This window comes from Brachyistius frenatus, unplaced genomic scaffold (genome assembly GCF_029030835.1).
Source record: "Brachyistius frenatus isolate BFR_SWC_R1_liver_20210118 unplaced genomic scaffold, ASM2903083v1 Contig_219, whole genome shotgun sequence".
In the NCBI taxonomy this organism is placed as follows: Eukaryota; Metazoa; Chordata; class Actinopteri; family Embiotocidae; genus Brachyistius; species Brachyistius frenatus.
Window position 1 is genome coordinate 119,923 of NW_027210818.1, and position 15,734 is coordinate 135,656.

At 43.9% G+C, this 15,734-nt stretch overlaps 2 protein-coding genes across 4 annotated transcripts; both read left to right on the top strand.

Annotated features, from left to right (window-relative positions):
• Nucleotides 1-369: 369 nt before the first annotated feature.
• LOC138633406 (palmitoyltransferase ZDHHC7-like) lies at nt 370-10,736 on the top strand. 3 transcript variants are annotated; one of them, XM_069719622.1, is made up of 8 exons: nt 376-529; nt 2,535-2,624; nt 3,889-4,221; nt 5,206-5,330; nt 5,434-5,530; nt 8,402-8,483; nt 8,569-8,696; nt 9,438-10,736. In XM_069719622.1, the coding sequence occupies exons 3-8, from the start codon at nt 3,895-3,897 to the stop codon at nt 9,618-9,620; spliced, it is 942 nt and encodes a 313-aa protein (XP_069575723.1). In that variant the 5' UTR covers nt 376-529; nt 2,535-2,624; nt 3,889-3,894; the 3' UTR covers nt 9,621-10,736. The 3 variants fall into 3 exon arrangements, with proteins under 3 accessions (XP_069575722.1, XP_069575723.1, XP_069575720.1); XM_069719621.1 differs by lacking the exons at nt 8,402-8,483; nt 8,569-8,696; nt 9,438-10,736 and adding an exon at nt 6,961-8,378 and having other exon boundaries at nt 370-433; XM_069719619.1 differs by lacking the exons at nt 8,402-8,483; nt 8,569-8,696; nt 9,438-10,736 and adding an exon at nt 6,961-8,378.
• A 1,038-nt stretch (nt 10,737-11,774) lies between these two features.
• tmed6 (transmembrane p24 trafficking protein 6) lies at nt 11,775-14,858 on the top strand. Its single transcript, XM_069719647.1, has 4 exons — nt 11,775-12,005; nt 12,568-12,694; nt 13,746-13,921; nt 14,528-14,858. Exons 1-4 carry the CDS (start codon nt 11,775-11,777, stop codon nt 14,759-14,761), a joined length of 768 nt encoding a protein of 255 aa, XP_069575748.1. The 3' UTR covers nt 14,762-14,858.
• Nucleotides 14,859-15,734: the final 876 nt, after the last annotated feature.

Sequence of the window (15,734 nt, forward strand, 5' to 3'; positions counted from 1 at the left end):
TGTGTGTGGGATCAGATTATGATTATAATTATAATTATAATTATGATTGAAGGTCTTTGAACATGAAAACCAATCAAACAACCTGTCACATGAAAAATAGATGAGAGGTTAGAAAAAGTTCACCATCAGCCCTGCAGCCTGCTCACAGCTGTGTGGACAAAATAATAAAACGAAGAAACTAGTTTTTATCTGAAGTGTTTCCGGAAGTTGAAGCGCTTCAGATGACCTTAGGAGGGAATCACTTCCGGTCACAACAAGGAAGGGAGGAAGTTGAATCGTTAGCCGGCTGCATCGGAGGGTCTTCTCCGACAGCTCCTCACCACCAGCCCGTTTCCAGGGTGAGTGACCCGTGGAGCAGGTCACAGCTGGAGGTCACAGCTGGAGTCACAGCTGGAGTCGTCACAGCTGGAGTCACAGCTGGACGCTCAGTCTCGTGAGTTGTCGCTGATTCTGGATGGTTTCTGTTTCCGGTGGGAATAATAATCGAGCACAACCTGGGTCGTCTCGTAGGGGAACTAGCGGGTCCTGAGTGAGTTCACCTGCAGCTGATAAACAAACAAACAAACAAACAAAACAAACAGAAACCAGTGAAACACGTGACAGCTGCACGCGCTACATGCTAGCTTCCGTTAGCTGCCTCGGCTAGCTGCTGTCGGCTGTTTGTTTTCTTCATGTTTCTGAAACCTGCTTCAACATCTGTCAAACATCTGTCAAACATCTGTCACACATCTGTCAAACAGCTGTCACACATCTGTCAAACATCTGTCAAACAGCTGTCACACATCTGTCAAACATCTGTCAAACATCCAGTTCACTGATGAAAGAGAACATGAAGACTTGTTGAGTTTCTCTCCTTCAACTCAACAACAGATCGATGTGAAAACCTCCGACACGTTTCACTGGTCAAACCTGGACATGTAGACCAGACCAGACCAGGTCTAAACCAGACCAGGTCTAGACCAGGTCTAAACCAGACCAGACCAGGTCTAAACCAGGTCTAAACCAGACCAGACCAGGTCTAAACCAGACCAGACCAGGTCTAAACCAGGTCTAAACCAGACCAGACCAGGTCTAAACCAGACCAGGTCTAAACCAGACCAGACCAGGTCTAGACCAGACCAGATCTAAACCAGACCAGACCAGACCAGGTCTAAACCAGACCAGACCAGGTCTAAACCAGACCAGACCAGATCTAAACCAGACCAGGTCTAAACCAGACCAGACCAGATCTAAACCAGACCAGATCTAAACCAGACCAGGTCTAAACCAGACCAGACCAGGTCTAAACCAGACCAGACCAGACCAGGTCTAAACCAGACCAGACCAGATCTAAACCAGACCAGACCAGGTCTAAACCAGATCTAAACCAGACCAGGTCTAAACCAGACCAGGTCTAGACCAGAGCAGGTCTAGACCAGACCAGACCAGACCAGGTCTAAACCAGACCAGACCAGGTCTAAACCAGACCAGATCTAAACCAGACCAGGTCTAAACCAGACCAGATCTAAACCAGACCAGACCAGACCAGGTCTAAACCAGACCAGGTCTAAACCAGACCAGGTCTAAATCAGACCAGGTCTAAACCAGACCAGATCTAAACCAGACCAGATCTAAACCAGACCAGACCAGACCAGGTCTAAACCAGACCAGATCTAAACCAGACCAGACCAGACCAGACCAGGTCTAAACCAGACCAGATCTAAACCAGATCAGACCAGGTCTAAACCAGACCAGGTCTAAACCAGACCAGGTCTAGACCAGACCAGATCTAAACCAGACCAGACCAGGTCTAGACCAGACCAGGTCTAAACCAGACCAGACCAGGTCTAAACCAGACCAGATCTAAACTAGACCAGGTCTAAACCAGACCAGGTCTAAACCAGGTCTAAACCAGACCAGACCAGACCAGGTCTAAACCAGACCAGACCAGATCTAAACCAGACCAGACCAGACCAGGTCTAAACCAGACCAGACCAGACCAGGTCTAAACCAGACCAGGTCTAAAGCAGACCAGACCAGACCAGACCAGGTCTAAACCAGACCAGACCAGGTCTAAACCAGACCAGCTCTAAACCAGACCAGACCAGACCAGGTCTAAAGCAGCTGGACTTATGATGAATAATAAGAGTGTAAAACAGTAAAACAGACATTTCTGTACAGTTTTATATTATTTATTTGGTACTTTTCTCTTATCTTTACTTTTATTGTGAATATTTGGAATATATGAGCTGAAAATGTTTGACATTTTGACAATTGCATCATATTCTTCACATCCAGTAATTGTTTTACATAGAATTTGAATCTGAAAAGTAACATTACATTTCATGTAACCTGAAGTTTGAAGAAGCTTAAAATGGAAATACTCAAGTAAAGTAAAAAGTAAATGTAATTAATTGTTTTGTTCCTCCGTGTCTCCACGTTTACTTCAACATCTGTTCTCTCCCGGTTTAAACGGCAGGTCGAGTTTTTAACTTCATAAATCTCGTTCTGTCCTCGTGAGCTGCCGGTTCATCTTCTCTCTGGTCCGTCTGCAGCGGTGTGACCGATGTGACCCGGAGACACCGACAGATGTGGGCAGCAGCTGGAAGAGAGGAGATAATGCTGTGAAGTAGAGGCACGTTCACGTGAGTATTCATCGCTCATCATCCTCACTGACTTCATCTTCCTGCGAGCTGCCTGGACCTGTGGTTCAGTTTGGACCCGGCGAGTCTCATCAGGACCAGAATCACCAACAGACACTTTTTATTGTTTTTAAAAGCTGCTAACGAACCGTCACACAAGGGAAAGAAAAGTGTTTTTTAAGTTCACTCTGAGTATCAATGAATTTTGTGACCAGACTTGACTGAGATCGTTCGGCTTTACTGAACTGTGCGTTGGAGAATAACGACCGAGTTTTATTGGGCTCACGTGTCGGGTCGCGTTCCTGTCAGCAGACCAGTTCAAGAACTCACGAACCGTTAGCAAAGACTAACATTGAGAACATCCTGGTAACGTGAGCAGCTGACTGTTTTTATAAATGAAGAAATCAACATGTCGTATGTTTTGCTGCTCATCTCATTCTCAGATTGTGAACGTCAGACCAGCTTTAATTCCTGTTCACGCTGGTTATTTTAAAAGCTTCTACTAACAGCTGATCACGGATCTGTTGAGCTGCAGCTGGTTTTAACTTTAGTTACTTAGAAATAATGAAAGATAAACTGGAGATTTGACAGGATTCAGATTTAGTAAGAAGATTTACACACTGAATATTCAGATGTACACAGTAGTTGTGCTTTTCAGAAAGTCACGTCTCACACAGCGAAACACACATAAACGTCCAGAACAACCTTCATGAGAGCTGCGATGTTTAGTCGACTCAATGATCAGTCGATTCACAGAAACTCGGCAATTTTTTCAATAATATTAAACACAAAAATGTCGCAAATGTGAGAATATGCAGCTTGTTTTTGCTTCATAATACCTTTAGAGTTTTAAGACATTTAAAACAAGTCATTTTGGTTTCTGGGAAACTGTCATAGAAATTTTATTCTGTGGAAAAATCCTTCAGTCCGTTGAGAAAATAATTGGAAGATGAATTGAAAACAATCATTAGTTGCAGCTGTAATCTACAGCCGACTTTTCATCCTGACAGGAATGAAAATGTTTATCTATCACGTTATTTATGTGGTGAAATTAATCAAATCAGTCACATAATAGTAAATTAAATGTTAGATAAATAAATCCGAGACAACGACCTGCCTATTAAAAACCTGCTGCTTATTTGGTTCAATTTGATTGAAGGTGGAGATCTTATAATGTTAATATTATATGCAGAAGCCGGACAGTTGTTGTCTTTGGTGTCTGAAAAGCCTCACTGACCTGCCCGTCCCCTCCATGTCCCTCCATCAGGACACCATGTCCTCCGGCCATCGTCAGAGGGATGTGGAGCAGCAGCGCCCCCTGCTGGACGGGGAGGAGGAGGAGGAGGAGGCGGCGGCGGCGGTGGCGGCGGAGACGAGTTGTCGAGGCGAAGCCAAGCAGCTGTGGTTCATTCAGGACTGCTGCGGGATGGTGTGCGCCTTCATCACCTGGTCCCTCGTCTTCTTCGCCGACTTCGTGGTCACCTTCGTCATGCTGCTGCCCTCCAGGAGCTTCTGGTACGCCGTCGTCAACGGGGTGCTCTTCAACAGCCTGGCCGTGCTGGCGCTGGCCTCCCACCTCCGGACCATGCTGACTGACCCGGTGAGGAGGGAGGGAGGGAGGAAGGAAGGAAAGAAGGAAGGAAGGAAGGAAGGAAGGAAGGAAGGAAGGAAGGAAGGAAGGAAGGAAGGAAGGAAGGACGGGGGGAAGAAGAAGAGTTGTGATAAGGAGTTCAGTTGGGAGGACACATGTCATGCTTCATTTATGTTGGAGTTCTTCTTGAAGTGTTTTGGATTTAATGACATGATAATTAATTTTGAAAGATTACTGTCAGGTGTCCCAATCAAGTCCTTTTAATATCTGATACTTCTATTTACCTAAATGTTGATTAAATATACACACTGAATATTATTTTTCACAGGCTGAAATGACTGATTTAGTCTAAGTTTGAATGGAAGATTGTCGACCAGAGAGAGGATGTCTCACTCTGTTGGAGTTTCAGAGATACAGAAACACTCAGCTGTTCAGCAGTGATGCTTCTTTTACCTCCATAAACCATCTTTGGTGGAGCGCAGGAACAAAAGGTTCAACGTGTGCTTTCGTTGATGCTCGGCCACCTGTTGCCACATTTTGGTCGTTAAGCTGTTTCTCTGATCAGAGAAATCACATCAGTTCTGGAAACACATCATATACAATGATGTCACTGCTGCAGACATCCTGCTGAGACTGGAACAGAACAACCTCTTTAGGAAGAAAGAGAAGTTGAGTTGTGTCCCTGCTGCTTCTGTCTGTGAGGATGTGAACAAAGTCTGATCAGATGTTTGGATCGGGTCTTTCTACAACTTGCACTTTGTCTTTAATTGATTGATGCTTTTTTTAGGATGTTTTTTTGTGTGTTGTGGTTGAAGTAAATTCCTCAAAGTGCTCTTCATTTATGTTCTTCTTACAAATCCCAGCCGGCAGCTCAGGAAGCGTCAGCTCAGCGGTTTCTCCTGAAATGTCCTTTTTCTGGTTGGTTTAAAAGTTGCTCCGAAGCCATCAGCTGTTCTCTGTCCGTCCTCTGAGCGTCTCCCCGTCTCTCCTCAGGGCGCCGTTCCAAAAGGAAACGCCACTAAAAAGCACATGGAGAGTCTTCAGCTGAAGCCGGGCGAGGTCCTCTACAAATGTCCGAAGTGCTGCAGCATCAAGCCGGAGAGGGCTCATCACTGCAGGTAACGGGAGGTCCCGGTCCCGGGGGTCGGAGGTCACGGTCCCGGGGGTCGACGTCGCCTCCAGGTGTGCTCACGTCACTCGCTGCTCTCTCTCCCTCCACAGTATCTGCAAGCGCTGCATCCGTAAGATGGACCACCATTGTCCCTGGGTCAACAACTGCGTGGGCGAGAAGAACCAGCGCTTCTTCGTCCTCTTCACTGTGAGTCCGTTTACTGTGTCCTCTTTCATCCGCAGTCATTTCCTCACAGAACAACCAAAACAAGAGATACTATTTTAAGTATCGACACATAACGATCCAGATTTACTGGCTGCTGCAGATTTTCAGTGAGTCAACGTGAGAAGAAGAAGATGCGAGGGGAAGTGAGAGGCTGCGAGTTAACAGAAGATGTTCGGATGTAGGTCAGCGTGTGGGACGATTTCAGTGCACGATGAAATCCTGAGCATCTCTTCCGTGTCTTTAATGTTCCCTCCCGACTCCGAGGAGCCTTCGTCTGCCGACCGAGGAGAAAACGCTGGTGACGAATCTGTGTGTGAATAGAATAGACTGTTTAGTGCTGTCGTAACATTTCTATTAACGCAGACGTGTTTAGAGCTTAGCGGTGGCAACGCAGGCGAACTTTTAATGAATGAAATCACCCAATAATGAAATAAATCTATTCATATTTAATAATAGCAAAAAAACACTGGAGCTCATTTAGACTCGGTCCCACATACACCTGCTGGCTGCTAGAACGTTAACAAGAGCACCAAATGTAATAATAACTCATTCATATCTGAAAATAGTCTAAAAAAAACTACCATCCTGCTGTTTGAAGACATGACTGAGCCTCTGTTTGGATTCGTAAGCATCTTTAAAGATTTGCAACCTCAGTAAGGAACACAGTTTGTGGAGCAGAGAGTAAAGAAGTGTATTATAATGATAATAACAACTTTATTTGTGTAGCACCTTTCACACAAGAACATTATTCACACACAAATAGATATAAAGAAACATAAAAACATGTTCAAAAAATGTCGTTTTAGAAATAGAAAAATAAATACAATGCATAAGAAAAGATGTAGAGATGGAATTACATTGCTGCTTTTGATCTTTTTAAGCTCTCAGGATTTATTGAACATCTTAAAGTCCGTGAATTATCAGTGTGTCCTTTGGTCATGCACCTTAAAGCAGTTTGCAATCTGGCATTGAAAGAAATGTCTTCAAATATCAGTCGACCGTTTCCCAGCGAGTTTCCATCTCTAACAACCATGAGACTTTGTTTTGAATCTGGCTTTCTGGGTGATGTTTATTAATTATCGTTTTTATCTCTGGTGTTTTCTGTTTGTTACTTTTTAGATTTATTGATGCTTTAAACTTTGTTTAGTTGTTTCAATTTTGAGTCTTCATTTTATTTAAGCAACAATTTGACTAGTTTTAAACGTTTTGTTCTGTTTGTGTGGTTGTTGATTTGTTTGGTTCTTTGATTTTCATTTTTTTTATTTTGAATGTGTGTATGTTGCTGTGACGTGAAGCTCTTTGAGCTGCAGGCTTGTATGAAAGGTGTCGTACAAATAAAGCCGAGTTGAGATCCGACCTTCCAACGACCTCATCGCAGCTCGCTCCTGATTGGACGTTGTTGTCGTTTTCAGTCTTCAGAGACCGACAATATAAAACAACATAAAATGGCTCCGATTCACATCCATCTTCCAGCCGAGTGGAAGCGAAGGCGTCTGCGTGAGTGTGATTCACTGCTGGAAGTCAGTCTGATTGTGGTGATTTCATTCAGGTTAAAAGACTTCATGGTGTCGTTCTTAGGTTGTAAATGTGTCTTCGGCTCTGAGACAGTCGTCCCGCCGGGTCCGACGTAGCGAAGCTGTCTGGGACTCCCTGCTGTGTTTCAGTCTCGATGTTCAACAGGATCACACAAAGACTGAAAGCATTAAAAGGACCTTTAAAATCAGCCAGTTGTTGTTGTTGTTGTTGTTGTTGTTGTTGACAGTAAACCATCTCAACTTCCTCTCATCCCTGTAAGTGAAACTGACTTCATGAGAACATCAGACATTTTCACACTCGTCCTTCTGGGAATGTTTTCCTGAGATCTTATTAAATGAAGATGATTTAAAGCCTTTTTTCTCGTCTCAGACAAACATGAACTACAGTAAACGTGTCAAACCGACATCTGTGTGACGGTTCGGTCCCTTCACGGTTTTAAGAAGCTTTCTTGTAATTTGTTATGATCAAAAATATTTGATTTTACAGCTTTTCTCCAAAGTTTGAATGCAGTTTCTCAGAGATTTGTCCGATTTGTCAAAAATAATATAGTCGGAGGAATAACAATGAGTCATATGTAATAAACGAGCTGCACATCACAGGACTAACTGGAAAGATTTCAGTTGTCATCTTTTTATTTTCCTGAACTTAAAGAACCATCACGGAGCTCGAAGTGACAAAAACATATCCTGAGTGACGCAGCATAACAACGAGTGCTTTAACTGCTTTTTAAATCATATTAAACACGGAAGACGAGGAAGTTGCCTGATTCTCACGATGCGACCACATTTCCCATCGACCCCGTCACTTCCTGTTGTGCTGTGGTTGGTTTGGATGATGAGCTGCTGGCTGTGAATGACGCGTTAGTTTTTGCTGGTTTTTGAGGAGGAATCACCAGAAGTTTGTAAAATGTAAACTCCTGTAAGCGCTGCAGAGATCGGCTGCTTCTGCCTTAATTGTTGAGACTTCTTGGAGATGCCGACTCGTCAAAACGCTCAGAAGCATGTTCATGTTTCAGTGATGCTCGTTCTCAGACAGATTCTCTCTCTGGTTCATATCTGCGTTTACAGATGATGCTGTGAACACGTTGCAAAAAGCCTTTCTGACTTTTACACTCAAAGACTCAGTTTAAACTCACCGACCTGCAAACGACCCAGAATCCACCTCTCTGTAGAAGTGGCTGTTGCACTCGTCCTCTCTTTCTTTATAAACCCTCCTTCCTTCCTGAAGACCTCTCGTGTGTCTTGTACGCGGACCGATGTCTTCTTGTGAAGCACCGACGGTGACGCGGTGTGGTCCACGTGTGTTTTCCGTCCCCAGATGTACATCGCTCTGATCTCCAGCCACGCCCTGGCTCTCTGCGGGTACCAGTTCATCACCTGCGTCCGGGTCCAGTGGGCAGGTGAGTCCGAGTCGCCGGCAACGTCTTTCTGCGTCTTCGTCTCTCGTCTTCGTCGGTGTAACTTGGGTGTTTTTTCTGTGTCCAGAGTGCAGCGACTTCTCTCCCCCGGTGACGATGATGCTGATGATCTTCCTCTGCATGGAGAGTCTCCTCTTCCTCACCTTCACCGCCGTCATGTTCTGCACTCAGCTGCACTCCATCTGCAACGATGAGATCTGGTGATCTGGTGATCTGATGATCTGGTGATCTGATGATCTGATGATCTGGTGATCTGATGATCTGATCTGATGATCTGATGATCTGGTGATCTGGTGATCTGATGATCTGATCTGATGATCTGGTGATCTGGTGATCTGGATGATCTGATCTGATGATCTGGATCTGATCTGGTGATCTGATCTGATCTGGTGATCTGGTTCATGTGTTCATACGGCTGATGAAGATGTCTGCGTATAAAGTTGCTCGTTGTTGTGACAACAGTGACGTGAATGTGACTTTTGTGTTCGATGGATCCAGATGTTTTCATACAGAATGGAAACCTGTGTGTGTGTGTGTGTGTGTGTGTGTGTGTGTGTGTGTGCGTGTGTGTGTGTGTGTGTAACCAGGTTGTGTGTGTGTGTGTGTGTGTGTGTGTGTGTGTGTGTGTGTGTGTGTGTGTGTGTGTGTGTGTGTGTGTGTGTAACCAGGTTGTGTGTTTGTGTGTGTGTGATCAGGTTGTGTGTGTGTGTGTGTGTGTGTGTGTGTGTGCGTGCGTGCGTGTGTGTAACCAGGTTGTGTGTGTGTGTGTGTGTGTGTGTGTGATCAGGTTGTGTGTGTGTGTGTGTGTGTGTGTGTGTGTGTAACCAGGTTGTGTGTTTGTGTGTGTGTGTGTGTGTGTGTGTGTGTGTGTGTGTGTGTGTGTGTGTGTGTGTGTGTGTGTGTGTGTGTGACCAGGTTGTGTGTTTGTGTGTCCGTCAGGAGATCGAGCGTCTGAAGAACGAGAAGCCGACGTGGGAGCGTCAGACCCGGTGGGCGGGGCTTCGGTCGGTGTTCGGAGGTCATCCGTCCCTGCGGTGGATCAGCCCCTTCGCGGGACTCAAACTATCAACTCTCCTCGTCAGACGCAGCTGGAAGGGCGGGACGGAGTTCTCCGTGTGACCAGAACCAGAACCAGAACCGACCGATCCAATGGACCTGCAGAGAAGTCCAGCTGGGTCGGTAGAGTTTCTCTTTTACCCGCCAACACTTGACCTCTGACCTTCATCCTCTCCGGGAGCTGAAAATCCCTGAATGGCTGATTCTGGTGGATGTTCGGAGGATCTTAACAAGCACTTCTTCCACGATGGCTCAAGACTTTTTTTTAACTTTGCTCATGAAGATGCTGGAAGTTGTTCTCAGACTGATAATCTGAGAAGGTGAAGACGCCGTCCAGGAAGGTTTGAGCGTTACGACGTGTTGGCCTGTCAGAGAAATATCACAATCATATATCACAATCAGTGCAGATGTTTAAAGATATACAACTTTTTTTTACTGAACATAATGCAGACAGAGATTCTTTAGAAATGGTTGTGTTTGTGTTTTTTCCGTAGTTATTTATGATTTTTGGTTTGAATGTTACTGATCGGTAAAATCTGCGGCCTCCATCACAGGTCTGAGGATCACTGAAAAAAACCTTTTGTTTATATACACCGTGTATACATACAGAATATTTATGTAAAGAATATCAGCTGATATATAGATGTGGAGACTTTGTAATATCAGTGTCGGCTCCAGAACCATCTGATGGTCCCAATGAAACGAGCCATTAAAACAATATTACAACTGTTCTTCTTTTCTGTTGAATTTAAAAACAAACTGTTGAAGAAATCACATTAAAAGTATCAACGCCATCGATTCACCCTCCTCACAAACCACCGAGACCTCTTCTGTCACTGCCACCTTTCATGGGAACCCAACTTTTTGTTCTGGATCCGTTTCCAAAGAACATCCAACACATCGGACCTCATTTGACTGTTTCCTGTCGTGTGTTTTTGCAGCAGTGATCTCGGATTTATTCACCAAACCTTCTTCTCTGCTTCGACTGGGAGCAACTGTCACTCACCAAAATGTCACATCGGACACATTAGACACCGACGATGTTGTACTTGTGTTCCAGATGTTGTTCTTGTGTTCCAGATGTTGTTCTTATGTTCCAGATGTTGTACTTGTGTACTAACTCTCTCTACTCTGAGTGCATCAGTGTGTTCACACTGTCAGTACAGAAACATCCGAACACTACAAATGCACTCCAAAGAAGTGTGAAACACTGTCCACCCTAAACGGTCGCCATCTTGGCTCTGTAGAGGAAGTGGGCGGGGCCATGAAGGATTTTCAAATTAAAAGCGTGTGAGGAAGCTGCAGCTGTTCCTGAACACAACATGTTTCTTCTCTGCTGCTGCTGGACAGAAGAATCAGTGTGTTTATTGAGTGTTAAACAGAGGACACAAAAACACGTTGATTTCTGGGTAAAATAATTGAAGCTGCAGATATTTTGGAGGCTGATGTGGTCACATGATGAGGTCATTTCCTGTCAGTGTGAGTTGAAACAACACTAATCTGTCTACACAGACATGGAAGAGCAGTATTAGTGTACTGAAGGAAGTCTCTCATCTGGAACACAACAACAGGACTGTGGAAGTTGTCATGAAAACATGTTCCAGTATTTTGCATTTAAAATTTGTCTTCGCTCATTCTTAGAAAAGACGTCGCTCCTCTTGTGTTTACGTCTTCAAATGAAATAAGGTCTCATTAATCTGATTAATGAGGTCTTTAATTGAAGAAAAGGAGGTTTGAAGGTTCTCAGAAATGTTTTATTTTTCTGAAATATTCACAGTGACGTTGTTCTGTTTTATTTTTGAGAAGCACCGCATCAGTAAAACCCTTCACGCTGGAAAAAGCTCCGATGATGTGGCTCGTCAGTGAATGTATCCGAGTGGGAGTGATTGTATGTTTTATTATCAGGGTTTTATAAACCATTTATTAAACCAACTTCATGTCTGCCTCTTGAAAGCATCTCCGCTTCTCTTTTATAATGTCATTTGTTATTATGAGGTCATTTATATTTGTCCAATACTTGCAGTAGTTTCCTGTCATGTCATGTGTTGGAGCTCATCATGTCAGCGTGTGGCTCAGAGTGTTGTGTCGTGTCGTATCGGTCCATCTGTGCCGCCAGCCCGGTTTTCCCACCGATGGAGGCGACATTTCTGCAGCGGTTAATCATTTGTGATCCGTCCACACAGAATCGCTCAGAGAAGAAGTTTCCAGTTTTCAGACATGTTGTGTCGGATCCCCGTGTTGTTTGTGGTGTTGGTGTTGGTGTTGGTGTTGGTGTCGTGCGGCCCGGTGGACGGCGGGCCCCTGACCAACCTCCACCCCAGCATGACGGACCAGGAGCTGTTCTGGGGCGCCGACCAGTACGACTTCGCCGTGGTGCTTCCTGCTGCCGGGATGGAGTGTTTCTGGCACTTCGCTCACAAAGGAGAGATGTTTTATCTGAGCTTCATGGTGAGAACAAACACCGACAGCCTTCCTGGACTCAGCAGAGCTTCTGGTTCACTTTCTTCTTTTACAAACTTCATAACCTTTTTAGTTTTCCTACAAAACGTCGGGAAGTTTTCATTTTCTGCGACAGGAATGTGCTCGGCGACAGTTTCAGCTATAAATGTCTCGATTTGTGTTCCCTGGAAGAATGTTTTTCCATATTAGATAATGACATTATTCATGAGTCAAGTTTTCATCCAAACTTTGTGCAAATTTTCAACCAAATTCCCCCAAAAAAACAACATGAAAATTCAAGCAGATATTCATCCATGATGTGATTTAAACGGTTTGTGATTTGGGCGACATCAACACACGTCAGTGATGGAGCCAAATTCAAATATCACAGAAACCTGAACAAGATGGAAACACTGGATTAAAGTCACATGACTCAAAGTCTGTTTCCACTGCAGTTTGTTGTATTTGTGTTCTTTTTGGTATCTCTGGGTTCCTCAATATACGTGTGTGTGTGTGTGTGTGTGTGTGTGTGTGTGTCTGTCTGTCTGTCTGTCTGTCTGTCTGTCTGCAGGTCCAGTGGGTGACGGGAGTCGGCCAGGACAGACACCTGTCTGTCACCGTCAACGCTCCCGGCGGTCTGTTGGTCTCCACCGCTGATGATGCAAAGGGTCAGATCAACTTTGAAACCAAGGAAACAGGTAGCTGTCTGTCTGTCTGTCTGTCTGTAAATACATATACAAGTATGATCCATTTTATGGACTAAAAGCAATGACATCATGGTCTCAGCTGCTTTGATTTTGACTGTTTCTTTTTTTGTTATGAATTTTGTTGGGATCTGGCTGAATGTCACCAGAAAGTTTAATTCAAAAATGTTATTATTTTGCTCATGAAAAGATCATTTGTTTTTCGTCTGAAATAACTGGATTAGTTACATGAGAACAGTGACACATGGTAAGGCATGAAGTTTTAATTAAAGAAAAATGTTGAAAGATAAATAAGAAATCTGCCTTGGTGGACTTCAGTTCTTCAGATTAAGTGCTGACTCAGCAGAGGCTCAGGAGGGAAGTGTCATTTCTGACGTGGTATCACACGTTTATTGTGTTAAATCTTGAGCTTGACGAGTTTGACACCTTCAGTCGTTCGTATTCAACGTTTATAAAGTTCAGTCAGTCTGGAAATGTTTTTCTTTTACGTACAAAAACCATCAAACGATGTGACGAATCTTTCTCTCCTGAGGATAACTGAAAGAAACCCAGCGTTAATACGTCCCGCCCACCGATAGCTGTAACCTGACTGCACCACAGGCCTGTCAATCAAACAGACACGCCCCCAAAAACAGGTCTTCTTGAATCTTCTTTTCTAATGAATGAGGGATTATTTTCAGATGGACCTCCAGAAAACTAAGAAGAAGGAGTGACTTTAGCTAACAACACCGAGATAACTGATGGACACATTTTATTCACTTTGGATTTGATGAGAGAAGTTGAATGGGAGTCTATGGAGCCGGAGGCTTTTTGGAGCCGACCTCTAGTGGCACTCGCTGGTATTGCAGCTGAAGACACTTCTGGATCAGAACCATTTTACAGACCTGAAGCTACGAACACTTTTATAAACAGTCTGTGTTTGAAACAAAGCACCGTTATCAAAGCAGACGGTAGCTCCTTAGCTGAGTCTAAACTGTGAGATTTTTATCAATATATTTTATCATCGTGTCCGAACTCTGACTTCTTCCGTTCATTCTGGTTCCAGGTTTTTATCAGATGTGTTTCAGCAACTTCCACAACCGCTTCAGCACCATGCAGGTCTTCATCAGCTTCGGCGTTTTCTACGACAGCAACCAGGACTCCGGCAAGAGCAAAGAGGAGGAGAGGAAGAAGAAGGAGGAAATCAGCAGGGACATCAACACCACACTGAGCATCATAGAGGTACACACAGCTTCATGCTGTGATGGGTTTTGTTACCGTGGTTACAGTATTAGTGCAGACAGGAGCTGCTGAGTCAAAGCAAGGAAGGTTGTAGCATTTTTTCCATTTATCTTCTCATCAGTTTGCATCAGACTTCCTTCAAAAAATATTATAGGAAAATAATTCAGCTATATAACAGATAACAGCTGTTTAGGAAATTATGAGGAAATTAGTTGGACAATCATCCATAAGTTGGAAAATAAACCTTCCTGGTAACAATAGACTGAATGTAACAGAGACAACTTCAGCATTAATGAAACATATAACAAACAATGTCTTATAAACCCTCTTAATGTGTCTGATACACCAGGTCTAACACAGACCCAAATGTTCTGTGTTCTCTATGTTCTCTGTGTTCTCTGTGTGTTCTCTACGTTCTGTGTTCTCTGTATGTTCTGTGTGTTCTCTGTATGTTCTGTGTGTTCTCTGTATGTTCTGTATGTTCTCTGTATGTTCTGTATGTTCTCTGTATGTTCTGTGTGTTCTCTGTATGTTCTGTGTGTTCTCTGCATGTTCTGTGTGTTCTCTGTATGTTCTGTACGTTCTCTGTATGTTCTGCTGTGACAGGATACGACCCACAAAGTGGAGAAGTACGTCTTCCACATGTTCCGCCACTACAACTTTGGCCGGATGAGGAAGAGCGCCGACTACTTCCTGCTTCTGTCCAACTCTCAGTACATCACCTGGTGGTCGACGGCCCTCAGCCTCCTCATCGTCACCTCCGGGTACCTGCAGCTCCTCTTCCTCAAGAGCCTCTTCGTCAGCCAGAGCGCCACCGAGGAGGAGAAACCTCGATGCTGACGGACTGCTGAAGCCAACAGAAAAACACATCAGAGTGAGAGGAGCAGCCACAGAAGAAACTAAAACACCTTCCATCTCACATATTGTATTTCTTTACACATAAATAAATGACATTAGATGAACACATGAAGACTTTGTGACGCTTCTCTAGTGATAAAACAAACAGCTGGCTTTCAGTGTATTGCATGTACACAATGTTCATGTAAATAATACCAAAATCTTTAATATAGTCAGAAAAAGAACAACAACTACAATAGGAGCAAAGTTTAGAAAAAAATGTTTGAAGTTTAAAGTGTTTTAGCCGAACTATGGAACAGATAGACGTGTAGCTTGATGTCGATTTAATTAGTGAGGATTAGATCTGGCTCTTTTTATTAGAAGGGGCACCAGTCCAATGTTGGACAAATTATTAATTCAAAATCAATATGAAATCAGTCAATCATAACCTAAATCGGAATTCTCGAATCGGAACTCAAATTCTTTGATATATTCAGAAAGATACCACCATGACACAGTTGGGTCTAATTAAAAAGGATTTATTATATAACGTCTCACAGTAAATGATTAAATGATAGATGTGTTTGTATGAATGAGAATGTACAGATTACTTCTGATTACTGATGGTGAAGTGAAAGAGGGAATTTGCGACTGGCTAACAGGAAGAACTGAATGAGTGAAATTCAAGTCTATAATAATATTTGAGAATTCGTCACCCTGAAGAAATGAGCCAGCCTTCTCTGTGATGATGACGACGGTGGCCCTGAGGTCCCGTGGAGGTCGTCGGGCAGAGACGTCTCGGTCAGGCTGGGCGTCGGCAGGTGGAGGCTCGGGTTGGTGATTTACTGATCGTCACTACTTCTAACTGATGAACGCTTAGAGCTGGCCTTGCTTGCAGCGTTAACAGAATTACTGATAGTGATACAGGCTCATCAAATGGGTTGAAATAAGTACGTGATCAGCGAAGTTGCTTCAC

Coding starts and splice junctions, on each gene's coding strand:
- tmed6 (XM_069719647.1), top strand. CDS start 11,775: ATGTTGTGTCGGATCCCCGTGTTGTTTGTGGTGTTGGTGTTGGTGTTG. Junction 12,006..12,567: donor TGTTTTATCTGAGCTTCATG/GTGAGAACAAAC, acceptor GTCTGTCTGCAG/GTCCAGTGGGTGACGGGAGT. Junction 13,922..14,527: donor CCACACTGAGCATCATAGAG/GTACACACAGCT, acceptor CTGCTGTGACAG/GATACGACCCACAAAGTGGA.
- LOC138633406 (XM_069719622.1), top strand. CDS start 3,895: ATGTCCTCCGGCCATCGTCAGAGGGATGTGGAGCAGCAGCGCCCCCTG. Junction 5,531..8,401: donor GCTTCTTCGTCCTCTTCACT/GTGAGTCCGTTT, acceptor TTCCGTCCCCAG/ATGTACATCGCTCTGATCTC. Junction 8,484..8,568: donor CGTCCGGGTCCAGTGGGCAG/GTGAGTCCGAGT, acceptor TTCTGTGTCCAG/AGTGCAGCGACTTCTCTCCC.